Below are 18,814 nucleotides of genomic sequence, written 5' to 3'. Positions count from 1 at the left end.
ATTATAAAACCCCAATCAAACGAGAAGCCACAGTTACTATTCAGCAATGTCAGTCTACAACAAGGATAATTTATCCAGCATCTGTGGCTTACCTGATGCTCAAAATTCATGTTCTCCAGGAATTTCTGGTTCATGGTTTCAGCAAACTTGTTGATGGCTCTGAGAAATACTCTGGGGAAAAAGAAGCAAGTTGTTAATTTTCGTGCATTAAAACACATTTTCACATAAGGATAATCCTTGCATTTGATATAGCAACTTATCACATCTTCTAGATGTCTCAAAGCGCTTCACAAAATATACTGTAAAGTGAATTCACTGTATGTTTTGTGGGCGAAACGCAGCTGCCACAGCTAACTCATGGATTTGTTAGTTTGATGTATACTTTATCTGAAAAAACAACCCTGAAAAGCAGCTTTGAAATGCACTTTTCAAAACCATCTACTCAGTACTTTACATTTCGAGCAATAACCAATGATCTCTCATTCATAAAAATGACAAACTCATCAATAACTGTAAATAGCTACATTATGCTCTGGGGATCTTTTGCTGGGGGAGGGGAGGCAGATTTTGGTATTGTAACTAAAATAGAAGGCGGGTAGAGGAGCTGAGGTTTTGCTGGGGGAGGGGAGGCAGATTTTGGTATTGTAACTAAAATAGAAGGCGGGTAGAGGAGCTGAGGTTTAGAGAGGGGCTTCAGGCAAATTGACACACTATCCGCAGTCAGTAATTAGTTCCTGTGACTGCAGCAACAAATTACATTCGTACAGCGCCTTTCACTCGTGTCTGTATCAAGCATGCAAGGTATAGCTCTTGTTGCAATATTAAAGAATAATCCTTGGATTTGGTAAACTCCTGTCATATTGGGAGGACAACCCAAAGCACTTCATAGGGGCGAAACCTTAGATAAGTTTCCTTACTCCACACGCCTCTGTTTAGCTAGCAGTAAATTGGAATCCGGTTGTTAGTCAATTGGTGGCTCGCTTTCCCAGGGTAATAATCCCTTCAAAAATAAACAATAATAATAATTTGGTCACTCAATCCATGATTTTTTGTGGGACACTGCAGTCTCGCTTTGTCCACAAAATCCACAGTCAATCAATTTTGCAGTATATCCTGTGAACCGCTTTGAAACATCTCAACAACGTGATAACGCACTATATCAAACGCAAGGATTATAATTATAATGTAAAATGCACCACAAGCTAGAGCTAAATAAGCAGTTTGCATTCATAAATGATCGGAATCCTTGACATATCAAAAAAAATCATAGATTTAATCAGCTGCTTTCCCCATATGGGTCAGTTGTTAACCCCTTCTCTCCCCTGTCCAGTGGGAAAGGGAGCTACACAGATCAGGAGGGTACCAATACTGACTGCCTATTATTATTTATTATTATAAACTGTGCTCAGTCAGCTGATTTCATTCGAGTTAGTTAGTGAGGTGGTTCAATTGGCCTCAACACCCACTGGATGATAGAAGAAAAACTATCAAGAGTTTGAACTCCTGATGGTGATCCAGCGATTCTTTCCCCCCCCCCCCCACCCAACCCCACCACCTCCCACCCATTTACAGGCTGGATGGATAAGCACCGAGTACAGAGAGGATTTAGTTTGGTTGTTAGTTTGGTTACCTAGATGTGTCATCCTGGACTGTCTGTTCCTATGGTGATGTCCAACACTTAAATTAACTGGTAGTGTGAAGTTTATTTAATAAAATTGTCCTCACAGTGTGAGGTGTTGAAGGTATTCCAATGAAAACCTTTCTAAAATCTGTCTGGGGGAAGCTAAGCACAAGTTGTAAGATTACAATAGAGGTAATTACTTTAGTGCAAGTGATTTCAAAGTGTGTGGCATGCTCTATCCTCAAAGCTCAACTCTTTAACTCTTACCTTGGTCAGAGAAAAGCAGCACTATTTTATCTTACAACTTCGAATTAGGTGCCTGTACAGTCATTTCTTTACAAACAATGACAAGAAATCAGAAAGCACCAAGCTCTTCCACATTCCATGCTTTCTTAGGGTCACAATATTACAGCACAGTCAATTCGACAATCTATGCTATTTTTTCATCACATAAATCATTTAATCTCATCCCATACCTTTTAATAGACCTCTTTTACAAGCAGCAGTCTAATTTATTTTTTAAATAATTCAGAGACGTTGATTCAACTATGATTTGTGGCAGAAAATTCCACATTTCAACAATCCTTTTTGTGATGTTTGTTTCTAACCTTCTCTTTACTTTTGTCATTTTGTTAAATAAAAGACAAAAAAAATGTTCTGTTCACTCAATCCATGACTGTTTGTGACACACAGCTGTGTGCAATTGGCTAACGCGTTTTGCCCACAAATAGTCAATTCACTTTACAATATATTCTGTGAAGCGCTTCGAGTCGTCTCAATAAGGTGCTATATCAAATGCAAGGATTATTACTAAAACAAACGGAACCATTCCCAGGGATCTGACTCTCTCTCTCCCTCACCTCATTCAAGACACGTCCCAAAACGTACTTCTTTGACCGTGTGTTGATCATTTTTCTCCTCATTGCTTTAAAGAATAAAACCATTTTACAATGCCCATCCTGGTAATAATAATAATCCTTGTATTTAATATCATGTCTTCGAGACGTCGCAAAGTGCTTCACAGAATTTACTGTAAAGTGAATTGACTATATTTTGTCTTTAATGTCTTTACTTGTGTTCCATTTCCTCAGCTCCTAATGATAGCCTTCCCAGTGCAATGGTAATGATGTCTTGAATTTACTGCCCAATAAAAGTATGCATTCCTCTGGAGATGAAGTGCAATGCTGGGATTTGGCAAGATCAGCTATATTGGACATGAGAAAGTGTTTTCATTACACTTCCTGAGTTTGTGATTAGGAGATTAACTACCAAAGCACTCAAAGTCCTTGGGAGTTGCTTAGAATGCAACTCATTGTCCATCAGTTATTATTCCTTAGTTCTGAGACGCAGTCTGGTGTGAAGGGTACTATATAAATGCAAGATGTTGTTGTTTATTCCCTTGCCCTTTTCTCTCAAATACTCAGATGCTTAGGGGTACATTTCAATGGGAATACCAGTGGTTGTCTAGTATCTTAACAGGCCATACATTGGACTTGTGTTCAGTCAAGAATGGTGGAAGTGCTGTTCATCAAACAAAACATTAAAACCAAGTTTGCTTCTAGGTTTACTTTAAAATATTGTGACACCATTGGAAAAGAGAAGAGAGTTCACCTGTTGTCCTGGTCAATGTTGTTCTATATTAATTGGTCATTCACTAATTGGTAGTGCAAATGGCTTCCACGATCACTAAAAAAAATTCCACCTTGATCTTGATCTTGATACTCTATTTATTTTAGATGAGTTTTAGATTTTTTAGATTTTTTAGATTTCATTTTAGGGGATCCAAAATTTGGCAAATTCTTAAAGCTTCAAGTTTGAAGTCAATTTGCTGTAAGAACTTCTAAACACAAAGAAAACTGACTTTAATGTTAAGATTTATTTGAACTATTTATCAAATTCTGGATAATACGAAATGCTACATCAATTAAAATAAGTCTAGACCTAGTTGAAACTTCTTCCAACAGGCACAGCACTTGGCATTAATTACAATGAACTGTTTTGAGACTTTTTCACCTGATACGGTGCTATAAAATTTGAGGTCTTCAATTTTGCAGTCTTGGTGCACATAAAAATTATGTTTATTGTTGACAAATGAGGTACTTGATTATGCATACGAAGTGAATGGTAACACTTCAATTGGACAGGAATCTCAGAGAAATAATGTTTAAAACTATACTGGGATAACATAGAATATTTTGAACTGGAGATTTGTTCAGCGAAACATTGCCTTTCTTTCTATTTCAATTCTCTTCCCTCTTCTTCTCCTTCTTCTACTGAATGTGTTTTGATTCATTTTTCCTTCTCTGGGATACAGTTCCAGACTCAAGTGACCATTAATGCATTCAAATTCAGGGGGAGTCTCATCATGCTAGTCGACTGCAAAGGGATATCGCAGCTGAGTTTGATCCCGTCCTCCTCTGATGCATGAAATTCCATCTAGTCTTTGACTGCAAGGCTATTTGGGTTTTAAAATGTAAGATTAAGGGTAGCCCTGATGGTGTAATGGATGGACCTGCATCTTATGGACTGGGGAGCTCGCTGGTTGGAATCTCCATCCAGATGGAGTTGCAAGGAGAGGCTAAATTGACCCCATTACTTCCAGAGCTAGGAAGGAGAAAGGTTTCTAGTCCGAGTTTCTCTATTGGTTTTGTGTGTGTGTGTTGTGTTGTGTCTGCAGCCGGGTTAGGAAAAGTTAGCCTGCTCGTTAAAGTGAGAGATTGTACACTTTCCTATTTCAGGTACTCATTTTTAACATCAGGCATTCCCAGATCAAGAAATCAGTGCTACGCGGGATAGGGAAAGGAAACCCGAGGCTGTGAAGGGTAAGGTTAAACAGACACAAGAAAGCTTTTCTTTATATAGAAGAAATGGCTAAAACAGATGGAACATATGACCAGGAATGATGGTTGAGGCCAGGATGTTGGACATATTTATGAAATGGCTTCATGCTGTAATTGGAAGATAGTCATGTGGATATTCTGGAAGCATGAGATTATTAAATAGGCAAAAGGGCATTCTTCATCCAGACCAAAATTACAATCTGCTTAATTAATGTTTGGTTTGGTGCACTCAGAATGTTTGGCTAATAGGATACTGCAAAGTGGAGTGTTTATGTATTTTGTAGGTAATGCGGCATTCAATTTGCACCCAGCAAAGATCCCACCAACAGCCGACAACGACAACAATAACAAAGCGAATCTTCAATAATTACAAATTTACATTTATATAGCGTCTTTCACGTCAAGAGGACACCACCTGAACTGGCAGACGGGACCTTGTTTAAGCATCTATTCTGAAGTACTTTCAACATTACAGTGCTCCTCCAGCACTGTATTGGAGTGTCAGCCGAGACTGTGAGTTCAAAGTCCATCGTGGGGGTTGAACCTACAATCTTCTGACTCAGAAATGAGTGTGCTATTAACTGAGGTGAACTGACATCCTGATTTTACTGTATAATGAGTCTTTGGAAGCAAGAGAGAGGAGAGATCTTGGTTTCCTCATATGATTCGAGTTCATGTGAATTCGAAGTTCATGTTTAAGTGAATTGCTAGTATGCCTTATTACAAGGGAAATTCTGAATAACCCTTTGAGCTGTGAATTGTAACTATTCAATGTGACTTACATCTGTACGATTGTACCTGGATTATTTGGCTTTGTGATGCCTATGATAATTGGGAAGAGGGATAAAACATTGCACTAGTACAAATAAAATAAATGGCATGCAGTACTGGTGAACATTAAGTGCTGAGAAAGTGACTGGCACAAAGCCAGTTGGGATAAAATGGCTCATTTTTAATGAGACGTCTTGTGGTGCCACAAAAGGAAAGTTGTAGCTGAGTGCGTCTCATCGCTGGCATTTGCAATCAATTGTTTTGGGTGTATACATCAGAAATTTGATTATGGGAGAGGCAGGGGAGATGAGGTTCTCTGATACAGCAGGTAATCAAGGTGTTATTGCATATCTGTTATTGACAGGTTATAATGTGTGTGTGAAGAGTCTGCTGTAGGGTAGTTAAGAGGTTAAATATGCAGTGCAACTGTCTCATTGTTTTTCTTGGGTGCATTTGCTTTCACAGTGTCTCACTTTTTTAATCTGAGGTGATCAAGATGGATTGAGAGACAATTAGCTTTAATTAATTGATATTGGCGAGTTGGTGCTTTCCTTGAAAGTAGCTGTACAGAATCTTTGCATTATTCATTTCATGACTCCATTGGTTTCAGCTCTGTCATTTTAAGTGCATTTCATTTGGCGGTAAACTGACAGGTAGGATTTAACCTTAGAAAGCACTTGATTACTGATCAACTCTAGAATAGCTGGCTCTTCGGTTTATTGGCCTCAACGTGATGGAATTGGATTTATTGATGAGTTCAGTATGTGCTGTTGGCTAAAGCGGTACATAGTAAAATCTAGACGATAAGGATGAGACCAGCAAATCCGAGCAGTAATTAGGAATCCGGTTGTTAGTCGACTGGCGGATCGCTTTTCCTGGGGTAATAATCCGTTCCCCAAAAATAATTTGGTCGCTCAATCCACGACTGTTTGCAGGACACTGCAATAGGCTGCCGAGTTTTGTCCACTTTATAGTACATTCTGTATAAGGCACTATATCAAATATATATATAATATATATATCAAATGCAAGGATTACTATTGTTATGTGTTTATGATGGGATGTCCCACTAGACCTTATGGTGATGATGGCCCAGGTCTACGTCCTATACTCCACATATGCTCCCTTCCTCCTTTCTATCAGGTCGGTATAAATCTATTCTAATGCCCTTCCAGTGCTATTGTAATGGATATATGTATCTAATGGATAGCATCACGTTTACAAAAATATTTGTAGAAAGAATTTTGTTTTATATTTACATGTTTCACCTTCTCCCACTGTTTTGTTTCAGTTTAGGCCCAATGCTAAACACACAGCCGACACCCCACAGCACGGAAACAGCACTGGTCAAAGTCACTAATGACATTCTGAACATCTGTGATCAGGGCTCCCTCTGCCTCCTTGTCCTCCTCGACCTCTCTGCCGCCTTCGACACTGTCGACCACTCCATCCTCATACACCACCTCTCTGCTTTACTCGATCGTCACGGATCTGCCCTTGCCTGGTTCGATTCCTATATCTCTCACCGTCTCCACTTCGTTGCCTCTAACGGTTTCTCCTCCAGCCCCCGCACTGTCACATCTGGAATCCCCCACGGCTCTGTCCTTGGCCCTCTCTTCTTTAATATCTACATGCTCCCCCTTGGTGACATCATCCGCAGACATGGGGTCAACTTCCACATGTATGCAGATGACACCCAACTCTATCTTTCTGCCTCCACCCTCAACTCCAGGACCACTACTGTCCTGACAGACTGCCTGTTGGACATCAAGTCCTGGATGAGGGCAAATTTTCTACAGTTGAATGTGAACCAGACTGAGGCCCTCCTGATTGGCTCACGCCAGTGCCTCAGCACCTCAGGCTGTGGCAGCATCAACCTCCATGGTTGCACAGTACAACTCACCACCTAGTCAGGAACCTAGACCATCAACTGTCTTTTCTCCCCTACATGCAAGCCATGGCGAGCTCTGCCTTCCCTCACCTCTGTAACATCGCCCGACTCCGCCACTACCTCACTCCTCAGGCCGCTGAAACGCTTGTTCACCTCTCCGACCTACTATCCCCCTACCTACCTGCCCGTACCCTCCATTCCTCTGGCTCCGGTCTGCTCCACATCCCCTGCCCCAACCGCCCTACCAATGGTGGCTGGGCCTTCAGCCTCTGAGCCCCTAGGCTCTGGAACTCCATCCCCCAGTGCCTTCGCCGCCTCCTCCCTTTCCTCCTTCAAGGCTGGTCTCAAGACCTTTCTCTTTGACCGTGCCTTCAGCTCCCCTCTTGACTCTCTACCCCCTCATCGCTCCCTCCCTTCCCTCCCCTCACCCTGACCATTTCCCCCTTGCACAGGTCCTGACGCAACTGTACAGCGCCTTGGGACGTCCTCCCAACGTGAAAGGCGCTCTATAAATGGAATCTTGTTGTTGTTCATGCCTTCATCACCTCCAGGGTCAACTTTGCAAATGCCCTGCTTGTCGGCCTTCCCCACTCCTCCCTCCACAGGCTGCAGATAATCCGGAACTCTGCAGCCCATGTCCTCTCCTGCACCAAACTCCATGACGCCATCTCCCCCACTCTCACCCGACTCCACTGGCTTCCTATCCTTCAGAGGATCCAGTTCAAGATCCAGGTCCTCACCTACAAAGCCCTCCATGGCCTTGCCCCACCCTACTTCTGCGACCTCCTAACCCCTTACCAACCCGCCCATTCCCTCCGCTCAGCCGGCTCTGGCCTGCTCCACGTCCCCCAACCCACCCGCCCCAACATTGGTGGGAGAGCCTTCAGCCACTCTGCCCCCAATCTCTGGAATTCCATTCCCCAATCACTCCGCCTCGCCCCCTCCTTAGCCTCCTTCAAGTCCCGCCTCAAGGCCTTCCTCTTCAACCATGCCATCGGCCACCCCCTTTCTCCTCCCCTTCCTTACCCCACCAACCCCAGCTCGGGTCTGAAATGCTATACTCTGTCCAGCAGTTTGGGACTATACAAATGTAATCTTGTTGTTGTTATTGTTGATCCCATGTAATGATTTTTGTCACGTGACAATGGGAGAAGAACCCAGTTTTGTTGTCTTGGATCTAGATAGGGCTTTAAAGAGCTTTGAAGTATTTAGTTCATGCTCAGAACCTTAAAGACAATACAGTTAACGGGAACAATAGGTCAGAAGACAAGTTTGGAAGAGAAACGGTTTTTCAATGTGTGGTGGTGTTGTGGCTACAATCCCACCTACATTGACTCTATTTCAGGGCCTCCAGAATTTTCAAGTAGTCCTTAATTTTGAAGTCGTGTTTTTTGTAAGTTCTTTTAAGAAAATGGGCTTCAAGGTTAAAACTGAATTTAATAATCTGCCAAATTCCGATCTGGATTAGTAGAGATCAATCTAGACGCAGATGGAATCTTTCAGATCAACATAGTCCAGGTCTCCTACCTGTTCTGCACCATACTTATGGCCATCCAGTCACCAGGATAGACATTCTTCCCAATCAGGTCCATGAACAGGAGGAAGGTCTCCATAAAAAAGTCCTGCAGAAACAACGATAAAATATTTCATTTTCAACTGAGACACTGGTACGAAAATTAGTCCATGAATAATCTGCATCTTTCGATGAATCACTTTTTCACAAATAAAAAAAAATCATTGATTTAAGGGACTCTTAACATTTTAAGGATATTGTGGGCACAGGCATAAAATTATGTTGCATGTAACATTCTGATATTGATATTCTTATGTTTTGTTTTTATTGAATCTCACATTTGTATGAAATTATTGAATTGTGGACACTTTTGCTTTGAAAAGGATCAATATATGTTGTTGATTAAATGCTCCCTGAAATGTTCTTTATATAAATACTAATCGCAAACTGCTCAGTAGCTCTGCTCAGTAGATCATTGTGTTCTGACCTTTCAGCTGCCTTTCAAACAACTAGGAGAGCTGAAACCCTTTCTATTCCTAGTCTTAAAATCTAACAAGGCACAGAATTGTGGAAAAGTCTTAAATTCAGTCTTAATTTGGAAGCTGCTTGTTTGTGAGACAGCAGAAAGCCAGCTTCTAAATTAAGAATGTGCGTTCCACCCACAAAACATACAGTGCATTCACTTTGCAGTACATTCTGTGAAGCACGTTGAGACGTATCAACAAAGTGATAAGGCGCTATATCAAACGCAAGGATTATTATTATAATTAATTGAAGATTTTCTGCAATCCTGTGAAATCTTAGTTTAAAACAATGGCTAAGACTAGGAGGAAATAACTCCTCAACCACATTTCACTTTCTTCCTTGCTTATGCTTTTTCCTTTTTTTGATAATTTGTTTGATAGTTTTTTTTTACAAAAAATTCTTGACCTCCTCATCTGTTGGCTGTCGATCTCACCACAATGTATTCCGAGTTATTGTCCCTCCTCTCCTCACACTTCGTCCTTCCTCAACCTGACGACCGAGTGGCCTGGGTCTTTGGCAACTAACTTGCTAAGAGGAACCTGGTATAAAATCACGTCTGCTTGAAATGGAACGCCTAAGTCTGCAGTCAAACCTTAAAAAAACATTAAACTGTTCAGGCCTATTATGAATGAACTAAATCTGAACTCCAATTCAGCACTCTCTCACCCGTGGCTATCTGCTTTACAGAGTGAGGTGTCATTGTAGTCTGACTGTTCTGCTTCAGCCGTTAATTCCTCATCAACCTCCTCTCATTTTCCATTCGTTCTGTCACTCATCATTCATGCTGTCCTATTGACGTTTACCTCATCTATCGGGCAGTAAAATCTGCAGCCTTTCAATACAGTACTCTTGGTGTCGGCGCTGCATGCTGTGTCCAGCATTGCTCTTGCTTATAGAGCTGTTTCCAAACATTGCACCTTCCTCCTAACAACTCCTAACCAGGTAATTGTACTGCCCCTTCTGAGGAGAAAGAATTCCGACGAGCTTTGAGGAGTATATTGTGCTCTATGTGAAACAGCTACACTGGGGGGAGGCACCTTCACTGCTGCCGGTTCATTTTTACATTCAGGAGCTGCAGATTTCCTTGGACCAGCGGTTAATGTGCAAAGACAACAAGGTAAGGCTCGGATACATTTAATAAAATAATGCTTGCATATCGCGTCTTATTGGTATCGGTAGCCTTTAAAGAAGACTTCTCAGAGTGGGCTTTATAGTTTAATTAAGATGCTAAATATGATTGAAAGTAAACCCAGAACAACACTTTCAGATATGTCAAGGGAGCAGGATAAGGGGGTGCAGAGATGTCCCTGAACGGGTTATCAGGAAGGACGGTAGAAACTAGGACAACTGGACTGGATTTAAGGAGCAAATAGATATAATAGGAAGATTATAGGTTTGGGGTATTTTGGAACAATGAGATTAAATAGGCCAAATGGCCTTTTTTATCCAAACTTTCCTCCTGACTCATTGAGTGAGTGTGTTCTGTGATAAATGATAATAATAATAATAATAATAATCCTTGCATTTGATATAGCACTTTTCACGTCGGGAGGACGTCCCAAAGCGCTTCACAGAACACCCTGTAAAGTGAATTGACTGGTTATTTGTGGGTGAACGGGGCAACCAATTGCGCACAGCAATGTCCCACAAACAGTCATAGATTGAAAATGACCAATTTATTATTGTTTTTGGTTTTTGGAGGGATTATTATTGATGGTATTATTGATGGTATTATTGATGGTATCTTGTGAGGTGGCTCAGTTATAATGAACTGGAGTGTGAGTGCATCCCAAGGCAAGAAGCATATCCCGTGCTCTGGTGATTGTGGTTCCAAATGTTTGGCAATGTGAGCGGCTGATCCAGAATGTTCACTAATGAAGATATTAACACAAATTACAATCCATGTCACATTTTTTAATCTGATTTATCTCTAAACCAGTGTGAAACCCAGCATCTACAGCAGTGACCTTCGTGAAAAACAAACACAGGGTCCAGCAGAGGATAGAACACCACTCCCTGTGCGTTCCAAGGAAATGTTCACTTTGTACATTATTGATTTGGACAGGCTGCCAAATAGCTTCTTCACTGATTACGTTATAAAACTGTAATATGTGGGGTGAAGCATGTCCTCTCTTTAAGTAGTGTTTGGAGCTGCAGACAAACTCTACTCTAAGAGGATAGTGCTGTGAAGCGTTCTGCAAATTCAGTGGGATTATAAAATCTCGTGATACGAGTCAAAAGGAAACAAAAGCTTCTCTTGGGATCCTGGCCAACAATCCTCAAATAAAATTGGTTACTAACCTTGTTGGGCTTTGCTGTGCGCAAAATAGCTTCTGCGTTTACCTATGAAAAGCACAGCCACTAACATTTAGTAAAAATTGGTAACTCAATTTGTTGCTGTTTGTGGGACATTGCTGTGCACAAATTAGGTACTGCAAACACCTACAAATGTGTTACAGTAGAAGTACTTTGAGACATCTTCCTGATGTGAAAGGTACTTTACCAAATGGAAGGATTATTATTATCATTTGACAATAATGACTTGTGAAATACTCTTAATGCATTTTGACCTGATAAGACACAATATCAAATGCAAGAATTATTACATATGGTTTTGCCAGCCGTGAAGAATCCATGCACATTGCTGCTTGTATTTGGATTGAGAACTATTATGCCTCAGTTTACTTCATGTATATTCATTAGCTGAACCTAAAATGGACTTCCAATCACCAAAATAAATTCCATCTGCTTGTGATCTGTATAAAACTTGACTTGCCTTCCACCTCTTGAACCTGGAGCTCTCATAGCACTACGTCTCCTCTCTTGTAAGAGTGTGAAAATACGGTGTGTAATGAGCTTGGGGCAGGCTCACAGCAAAAAAATGTGCCATTAGTTTGATGCAAAATTGACCATCTCATCCAATTTATGCTCGTGCTATTGATGATACAAAACTCAGCCTGAACCCAGTGTGAGAGGGCAATCGGGAGCCATTGATTCAGGTAATTGGCTAATGAGACAGCCTAGAGGCTTGGTAGGGCCCTTGTGGTATAAATTCAAGAGCACAAAACTCCACTCACAAATGATCTTTTATAAACACTCTTGGATACTCCAAATAAATACTACTTTGGGGCTTTTTTTTTGTGTTAAAGAGGCGTTCGTGTGACAAACTCATTAGTAACATAAGACGGATTAGTGGAGCTCTGTGCTCTCCATTCTAGGAAATGATGCTACTTCACTTTGGAAATATACACTAGGCATCAGAGGGGGATTATCTGGTGCAGGAGATTGAATCCATCTCTGCTTCAATAAGAGTTCCTCTTCTGACAGACATAACAGATGTAGTGCAGCACACAAGGACGTTTCCATGAAACTGACTGGAGGGAGTTTGATCCTGACACCAGGTGCTTAAAGTGGGAAAATCTTTAATTTTCTACCATTAACATCCTTCAACTTGATGAGCACCGAATTTGCATGCAAACAAAAACCTTAAAAAAAATAAACCTTAAAAATAAAAAATTCAAATGCTGGAAAATATTTCCTTCAGTCCATGGTTAAAATATTCTCCCCCAATTATTGTGTCTCTCGGGGAAGTTTGTGCGATTGTATCATGGAGAGATTGTTCTTTTTAATGAGCAGGCCTTAATAATATAGAGAATGTTGGAGGAAAGTGCTTGCAGAGTAAAGGTCATCTGCTGGCAGCTGCAATGTGATCGTGAATTAATTCTCAGCTAGAATCATTGATCACTTTTAGATTAACTTCAATTTCTAACTGTAATTGTTAACTGATTCATCAAGTCTAAATTATCTAGGGCCTCATCCTCCAACCACTTACGCAACAGTCATGAGGGAAAGTAATTTGCTTGCGAAGTGATGTTGATGTCTTTACTGACCTGACTGTTCTGCACCTAATTGTGCATTGAGGAGATTGGAAGGTGGCATGTGTAAATTTGGGGAGATTGGGAATTCTCAAAGCAACAACAGATGAGGAGAGAGACATGGGTGGAGAAACTTTCCACTCATTCTCATTCCTTCTACTCTTCAAGTCGTTGCTACTTTTAGATGCAACAAGACAGCAGAAAAAGAGGGCAAAGATTGAGAGCTGCAAAGGCCAATTTCAGAAGGCTCATATACAGTTGATGAGCACAATCATGAATTAAACATGAACACTGACACACACTCGATGGGCTGAATGGCCTGGCTTTGTGCTGTAACATTGAATTTCATGATAACAGAATATCACAGAAGAAAATTGAGTGGACAGATGCTCAGATTTCTCAATACGACTGTTTAATTCATGATTGTGTTACTTACTGGCTATGTTTTATAGAAGACCGATTCTCCTAAAAGATTGTATTTGTATAGTGAATACTTTAAAGATCCGGAAATTGCGATTCTTTCACCGGCAGCTGAAGAACACTGGGTTTATAATTTTTATTGGCAAAGCATTTATTTTCTTTCAGTTTCTAAACCGAGTATTAATGTTTTACAATGTTACAGGCTTGAATGTCTAATACAGTGTGGCGATAAAAAGTTAGCAAAGGACACAAATTAAAAGCAATTTTATTGTGTTTGAACTGTTCACTGAATTGGAATGAATGATTTGAACAATAATATTAATCCTTGCATTTGATATAGCGCTTTTCATGTCTTCGCGACGTCTCAAAGCACTTCACAGAATATACTGTAAAGTGAATTTGACTGTATATTTGTGGGCGAAACGCAGCAGCGAGTTGCGCACAGCAGTGTCTCACAAACAGTCGTGGATTGAGTGAACAAATTATTATTATTTGGTTTTTTTTTCTTGAGGGGCTATTATCAGGAGTGTGGAGTAAGGAAACTTGCCCAAGCTTTTGCCCTGCCAGGAATCAAACTCGGGTCTCTCGCTTGCGAGGCAAGTGCTCTAACCACTGAGCTACAGAATTTCACAGGCATAGGAGGTGATTCAGGTATACAAGGTGTAGTGTCAAAATTTGCAGATGACATTAAATTGTGGGGTGTGAAGGGGATTGCAGAAGAATGCAGGAAGACATAAACAGGCTAGCAAGATGGGCAGATATATGGCAAATTAAATTTAATGTAAGAAACTAAAAGTAATTCACATAGGCAAGAAAAATAAAGAAGTCATCTATAGTCGAGTAGAAACCTAAGAATAGAAGAGGAGCAAAGAGATCTGGGGATTCAGATCCACAAATCTCTAAAAGTAGCCGCACAGGTAGATAAGACTATAAAAAAGGCCAATGGGGTCTTGGGCTTTATATCCAACAACAACTTGTATCTTTTTATATCATATCCAGAATATAAAAGTGAGGACATGATGCTGAATGTATAATAAAAACCTTGGTTAGACCACATTTGGAGTATTCCATCCAATTTTTGTCTTCATCATATAAGAAGGATACAGCAGTGATGGAAAAATTAGTGTAGGTTTACAAGAATGATACCAGGGCTGACAGATTACTGCTATCAGGATAGATGGGATAGGTTAGGCCTTTTTTCGCTAGTTTCAGGGGAGACCTAATTGAAGTGTTTAAAATTATAAAATGGTTTGATAAGGTTAACAAATATAGGCTGTTTCCACTGGCTGGGGAGTCTGTAACCAGTACATAATACATATCCAATTCCCTTTTGAAAGTTACATTCAAATGTGCTTCCACCACCCTTTCAAGCCATGTATCACAGGTCATAACAAATCTCTGTGTAAAAAAAAATTCTCTTTGCTTCTCCTCTGGTTCTTTTGCTAATGAGCAAATGTTTTTTGAACACGGAGTAGCAAGATAAGGTGGCGTTTGTTTGCCTTTATAGGAGGATGGTATGTATGAGAAAAGGATATGTCCAATTAAGAGGTGTAATGCCCAACAACAATAACAACAAAATTACATTTGTAGAGCGCCTTTCATGTCGGGAGGATATCCCAAGGCGCTGGACAGTCAGTGTTTCGGACTCAAACTGAGGGCTTGAATTGGGGAGGGTGGAGGGCAGGGGGTGAAGCAGGATGATCAAAAGCATGGTCGAAGAGGAGGGTCTTGAGACGGGGCTTGAAGGAGGCAAGGGAGCGGGTGAGGTGGAGGGACTACAGAATGGAGTTCCAAAGAGTAGGGGCAGAGTGCCTGAAGGCCCGCCCGCCAATAGTGGCGTGGGCGAGGTGGGGAACATGAAGCAGGCTGCTGAGCGGAGGGAGCGAGCAGGATGGTAGGGGGTTAAGCGGTTGCAGAAGTAGGAAGGAGTGAAGCCACTGAGGACTTTTAAGGTGAGGACCAGGATTTTGAACTGTATCCTCTGAGTGATGGGAAGCCGGTGGAGTCAGGTGAGGATGAGGGTGATAGGGTCACGGAGCCTAGTGTGGGAGAGGACATGGGCTGCAGAGTTCTGGATGATGTGCAGTTTATGCAGGGAGGAGTTGGGAGGCTGACAAGCAAGGAGTTTGCATAGTCAAGCCTGGATGTTATGAATGATTGTTGTGATGTTATGAATGCCCAGAAATTGGAGTTTAAAAAAACTGAGGAAAGCAAAGGTAAAACATCAAACATTACATGGAAACCAAAGAAAGATCTTATACTCACAACCAGGTCTGAATTCGTCTGGAAATGTTCCAGGTAGTAAGTGTAATGCTGATTACTCATCTGATTCAAGATTGCTGTCATACACGCTACAAAGTGACTCTGAAAAAGAAAAGCACCGGAGAATTAATTTATATTCGAGTCTGAAAAGATCACAGAAAAAAGTCTCCATTTTTACAGACAGATTTATAACCTAGAAATAAACAAAGCAAATGCTTTTTGATCTATGAAGTGACAGATGACATTTGAAAATAAGAAAGAGAATCTACTGAATTTACTGCAGTTCTATTTGGTTTCCATGGAAAATTGGCTTCCAAATTGTGACTGAACTTAAGACCATGTTCCAGACCCGGTTTAAATCAGAATGGAAAAGTAGACAAAATCCATGAGAAGTCTGCTTTTGCTGCCAGTTTAAAACCATTTAGGAACAGGAAGAGATTGTGTCGCCATCGAGTTTGTTTTGTTCTTATTCAATCATAACAGATCTTTCAAGCCATTTCAGTATGCTGCGAACATCTGATTGGGGATTCCTTCACATTGTGTGTCCTATTCGATTTACTGAGTTGAATTCCCATAGTTACAAGCTGTGAAATATCACTAACTGCATCACTGGCAGCAAACAAATGCATGTGGCTTTGACATAGGCTGTCAACATTTTCTAGATTTCCCTTCTAATACCTTCCACGCTTCTGTTGGAATTTCATTATTTTTAATGATATCATTGTGGTGAAGAGTTTGGGAAGGAATAAAAGCATTCTATTGTGTCGTATTGTCATATTGCGAGATAACTTTGCAGCATAATGCATTGCACCAGTCAGTGCTAAATATTATCAGACTATAAGCAAAACATCGAAGCGTTGAGCAATAATACAAGTTTACTTGGAGAGTTTGTTTTTCATTAAAAAAATTGTTGAGGGTATTGCAAGTCTGGTTAGGAATTAAGTTGGAGTTTGAAGGATCTTAGGATAGGTACCATTGTTTGTGGGACACTGTTGTGTGCAATTGGCTTTGCATTTTGCCCACAAAATATACAGTCAATTCACTTTACAGTTTATTCTGCAAAGTGCTCTGAGATATCTTGAAGACATGACAAGGCGCTACATCAAATGTAAGGATTATTATTATTACAAATAACTGGCTCCAACTGCCAACATGATGCTAAGGCTATTCTACATTAAAGCTGAGAACGTTATAGGAAACCTCATAGAAAATATGAGGTCTCATAAAGAATATGATTGTGTGAAAGTCAAGAATATTATTGTATAAATAGTAATGGGTTATTTCCATTCACTGGAAAATCAGCAAATGAAAGGAAACAAATTTATAACCATCACAAAAAAAATTAAAAGTGAAAAAAATATTTACAGAGAGAATTCTCTGTTATAAATTAGTTCAATTTAGAATCCTTTCTTTTAAAAAGAAACTACTTAGATCCTTGAAAAAGAGTAATTTTAAAGGGAAGTATTGAGGAGGAGAGTTAATATAGATAAACTGATGTGGTTTATCACAGTGGTTTATCTAAATTGTTTCTGTTGTTGTAACACGTCATGCCCCCACACTAGGCAATTGGATCTATAATGTGGAATACAATCTTGGGTAGATATTCTGGAGTTTAACATATTTGCCTTTTGGGATAAGAGGGAGACACTTTGTCGGGGAAGGGTGGAATGGAGTTTACTGCTTGTCAAGTGTGGAAGGGTCAATGGACTGCGTATTCTTTTCAGCTTCCAAACCTTCTTATTATATTTATATTGTGATTCCTCCAGGGATGTTCTTGTATTTCATTTTACAATGTAAATGCATGCTGCAGTGATGCAGATGAATAGGCATCAACTGTCGCATTGCATCTTCTCTCCGGTCAGGCACTGAATGTTAAAACAAAGTCAGACCACTGACACTTCGCTCTTACTCAGCCCTGAATGACCCCACATGATTCTCAGCTGCTTCAAGTCATGTTAACAATGTGCAGTTAAAAACTGGTTATTTTGTCACCAGTGTATTTCCTCCAGTTTTCTTCCCTCCTCTTTTGAAGATGTGTGACTTTTATTTTGTTGGGATATTTTAGCAGACACCCTCTGGTACCCAGGTCACCTTAACCACAATTTGCTTAACTCATCTTCTCCTGACCTGATATGCTGAGGTCTGGGGGACAGGCACAGTGAATGAATACCCTGCACTCATTCAGAATTTTGCCTTAGAATTCCATTAAAAAGACAACCGTGTTTGGATGAGCAGCAATAAAATGCACTTTTTCTGCTTGAAATATGCACAAAACTATTATATTTCATACTGAGGTCAATTTTGCAGTATTTCTTTACACACAGGGGCGTATGTGTGAGTGTGTCAGGGTGGTTGCGTCCCAACAAATGGAAGCAAATTTCTTTTCAGTTCAAGGGAATCCTGCTCCAAAATATCAATTAGATGGGTGTTCCCACAAGACACCATTTCTTAATTAAGAAATTCATTAATAAATGCCACTAAATCAATTTCAAAGTTGCGGAACAAATTCAATGAAGGTTCCTAATGGGCCCTAACCTGGTACGTATTGGCCAGATAATGTGTGTTGGGGGAGGGAGCTGAGAGAAAACACTGTCATGTACAATTAATAACCAGTGGAAGAGCTCGTTAACGGAGAGTGTGATATTTAATAGGATGTTAACCTTGATGTAAAGAGTAAAATAAAGTAATATAAGCAATTTGCTGAGGAAGTGATTCACAAGGGAACTGACAAAAAGAGATGTGATGGGTGGGGTCTGAATATAAAACAGCAAACTATTAGAAAAACAGTTGGAATTAGTTCCTGCAAACCCTGACCCACCTTTGGATTATTAGAACACTTGCCAGTGTAGTGGGCAGGGAAGGGGTAAATAAGGTAGCAGTTTGGTCTATAATTGGCCTCAACAAGTGTAGATTAGAAAGGGGAAATCAGCCAGGGTTCCTGTTCTTGGTCACCACCCCCTGCTGACTGTATTAGAATAAAGCAGTCAAGACATCTTTAGAATAGGAAATAAATACATTTGATGATATGAAGGCGATATGATTGCTGTATTTAAGATTCTAAAGGGGCTAGACAATGTAGATCATGACAAGCTGTTT

At 40.4% G+C, this 18,814-nt stretch overlaps 1 protein-coding gene across 1 annotated transcript in view; it reads right to left on the bottom strand.

The window, feature by feature from the left end:
• LOC103177303 (dedicator of cytokinesis protein 2) overlaps positions 1 to 18,814 on the bottom strand; it is a 222,556-nt gene that overhangs the window by 49,354 nt on the left and 154,388 nt on the right. Inside the window, exons 28-30 of the mRNA XM_007891417.2 lie at positions 15,722 to 15,820; positions 8,651 to 8,745; positions 93 to 171 (exon numbers count right to left, since the gene is read on the bottom strand). Of these exons, the coding sequence (XP_007889608.1) occupies positions 93 to 171; positions 8,651 to 8,745; positions 15,722 to 15,820 (273 nt within the window). The remainder of the gene's footprint in view (positions 1 to 92; positions 172 to 8,650; positions 8,746 to 15,721; positions 15,821 to 18,814) is intronic.

This window comes from Callorhinchus milii, unplaced genomic scaffold, assembly GCF_018977255.1.
Source record: "Callorhinchus milii isolate IMCB2004 unplaced genomic scaffold, IMCB_Cmil_1.0 Scaffold13, whole genome shotgun sequence".
NCBI classification, from domain to species: Eukaryota; Metazoa; Chordata; class Chondrichthyes; order Chimaeriformes; family Callorhinchidae; genus Callorhinchus; species Callorhinchus milii.
The sequence above is the reverse complement of the archived record's forward strand: the minus strand, read 5'-3'. Positions and strand labels throughout refer to the sequence as shown.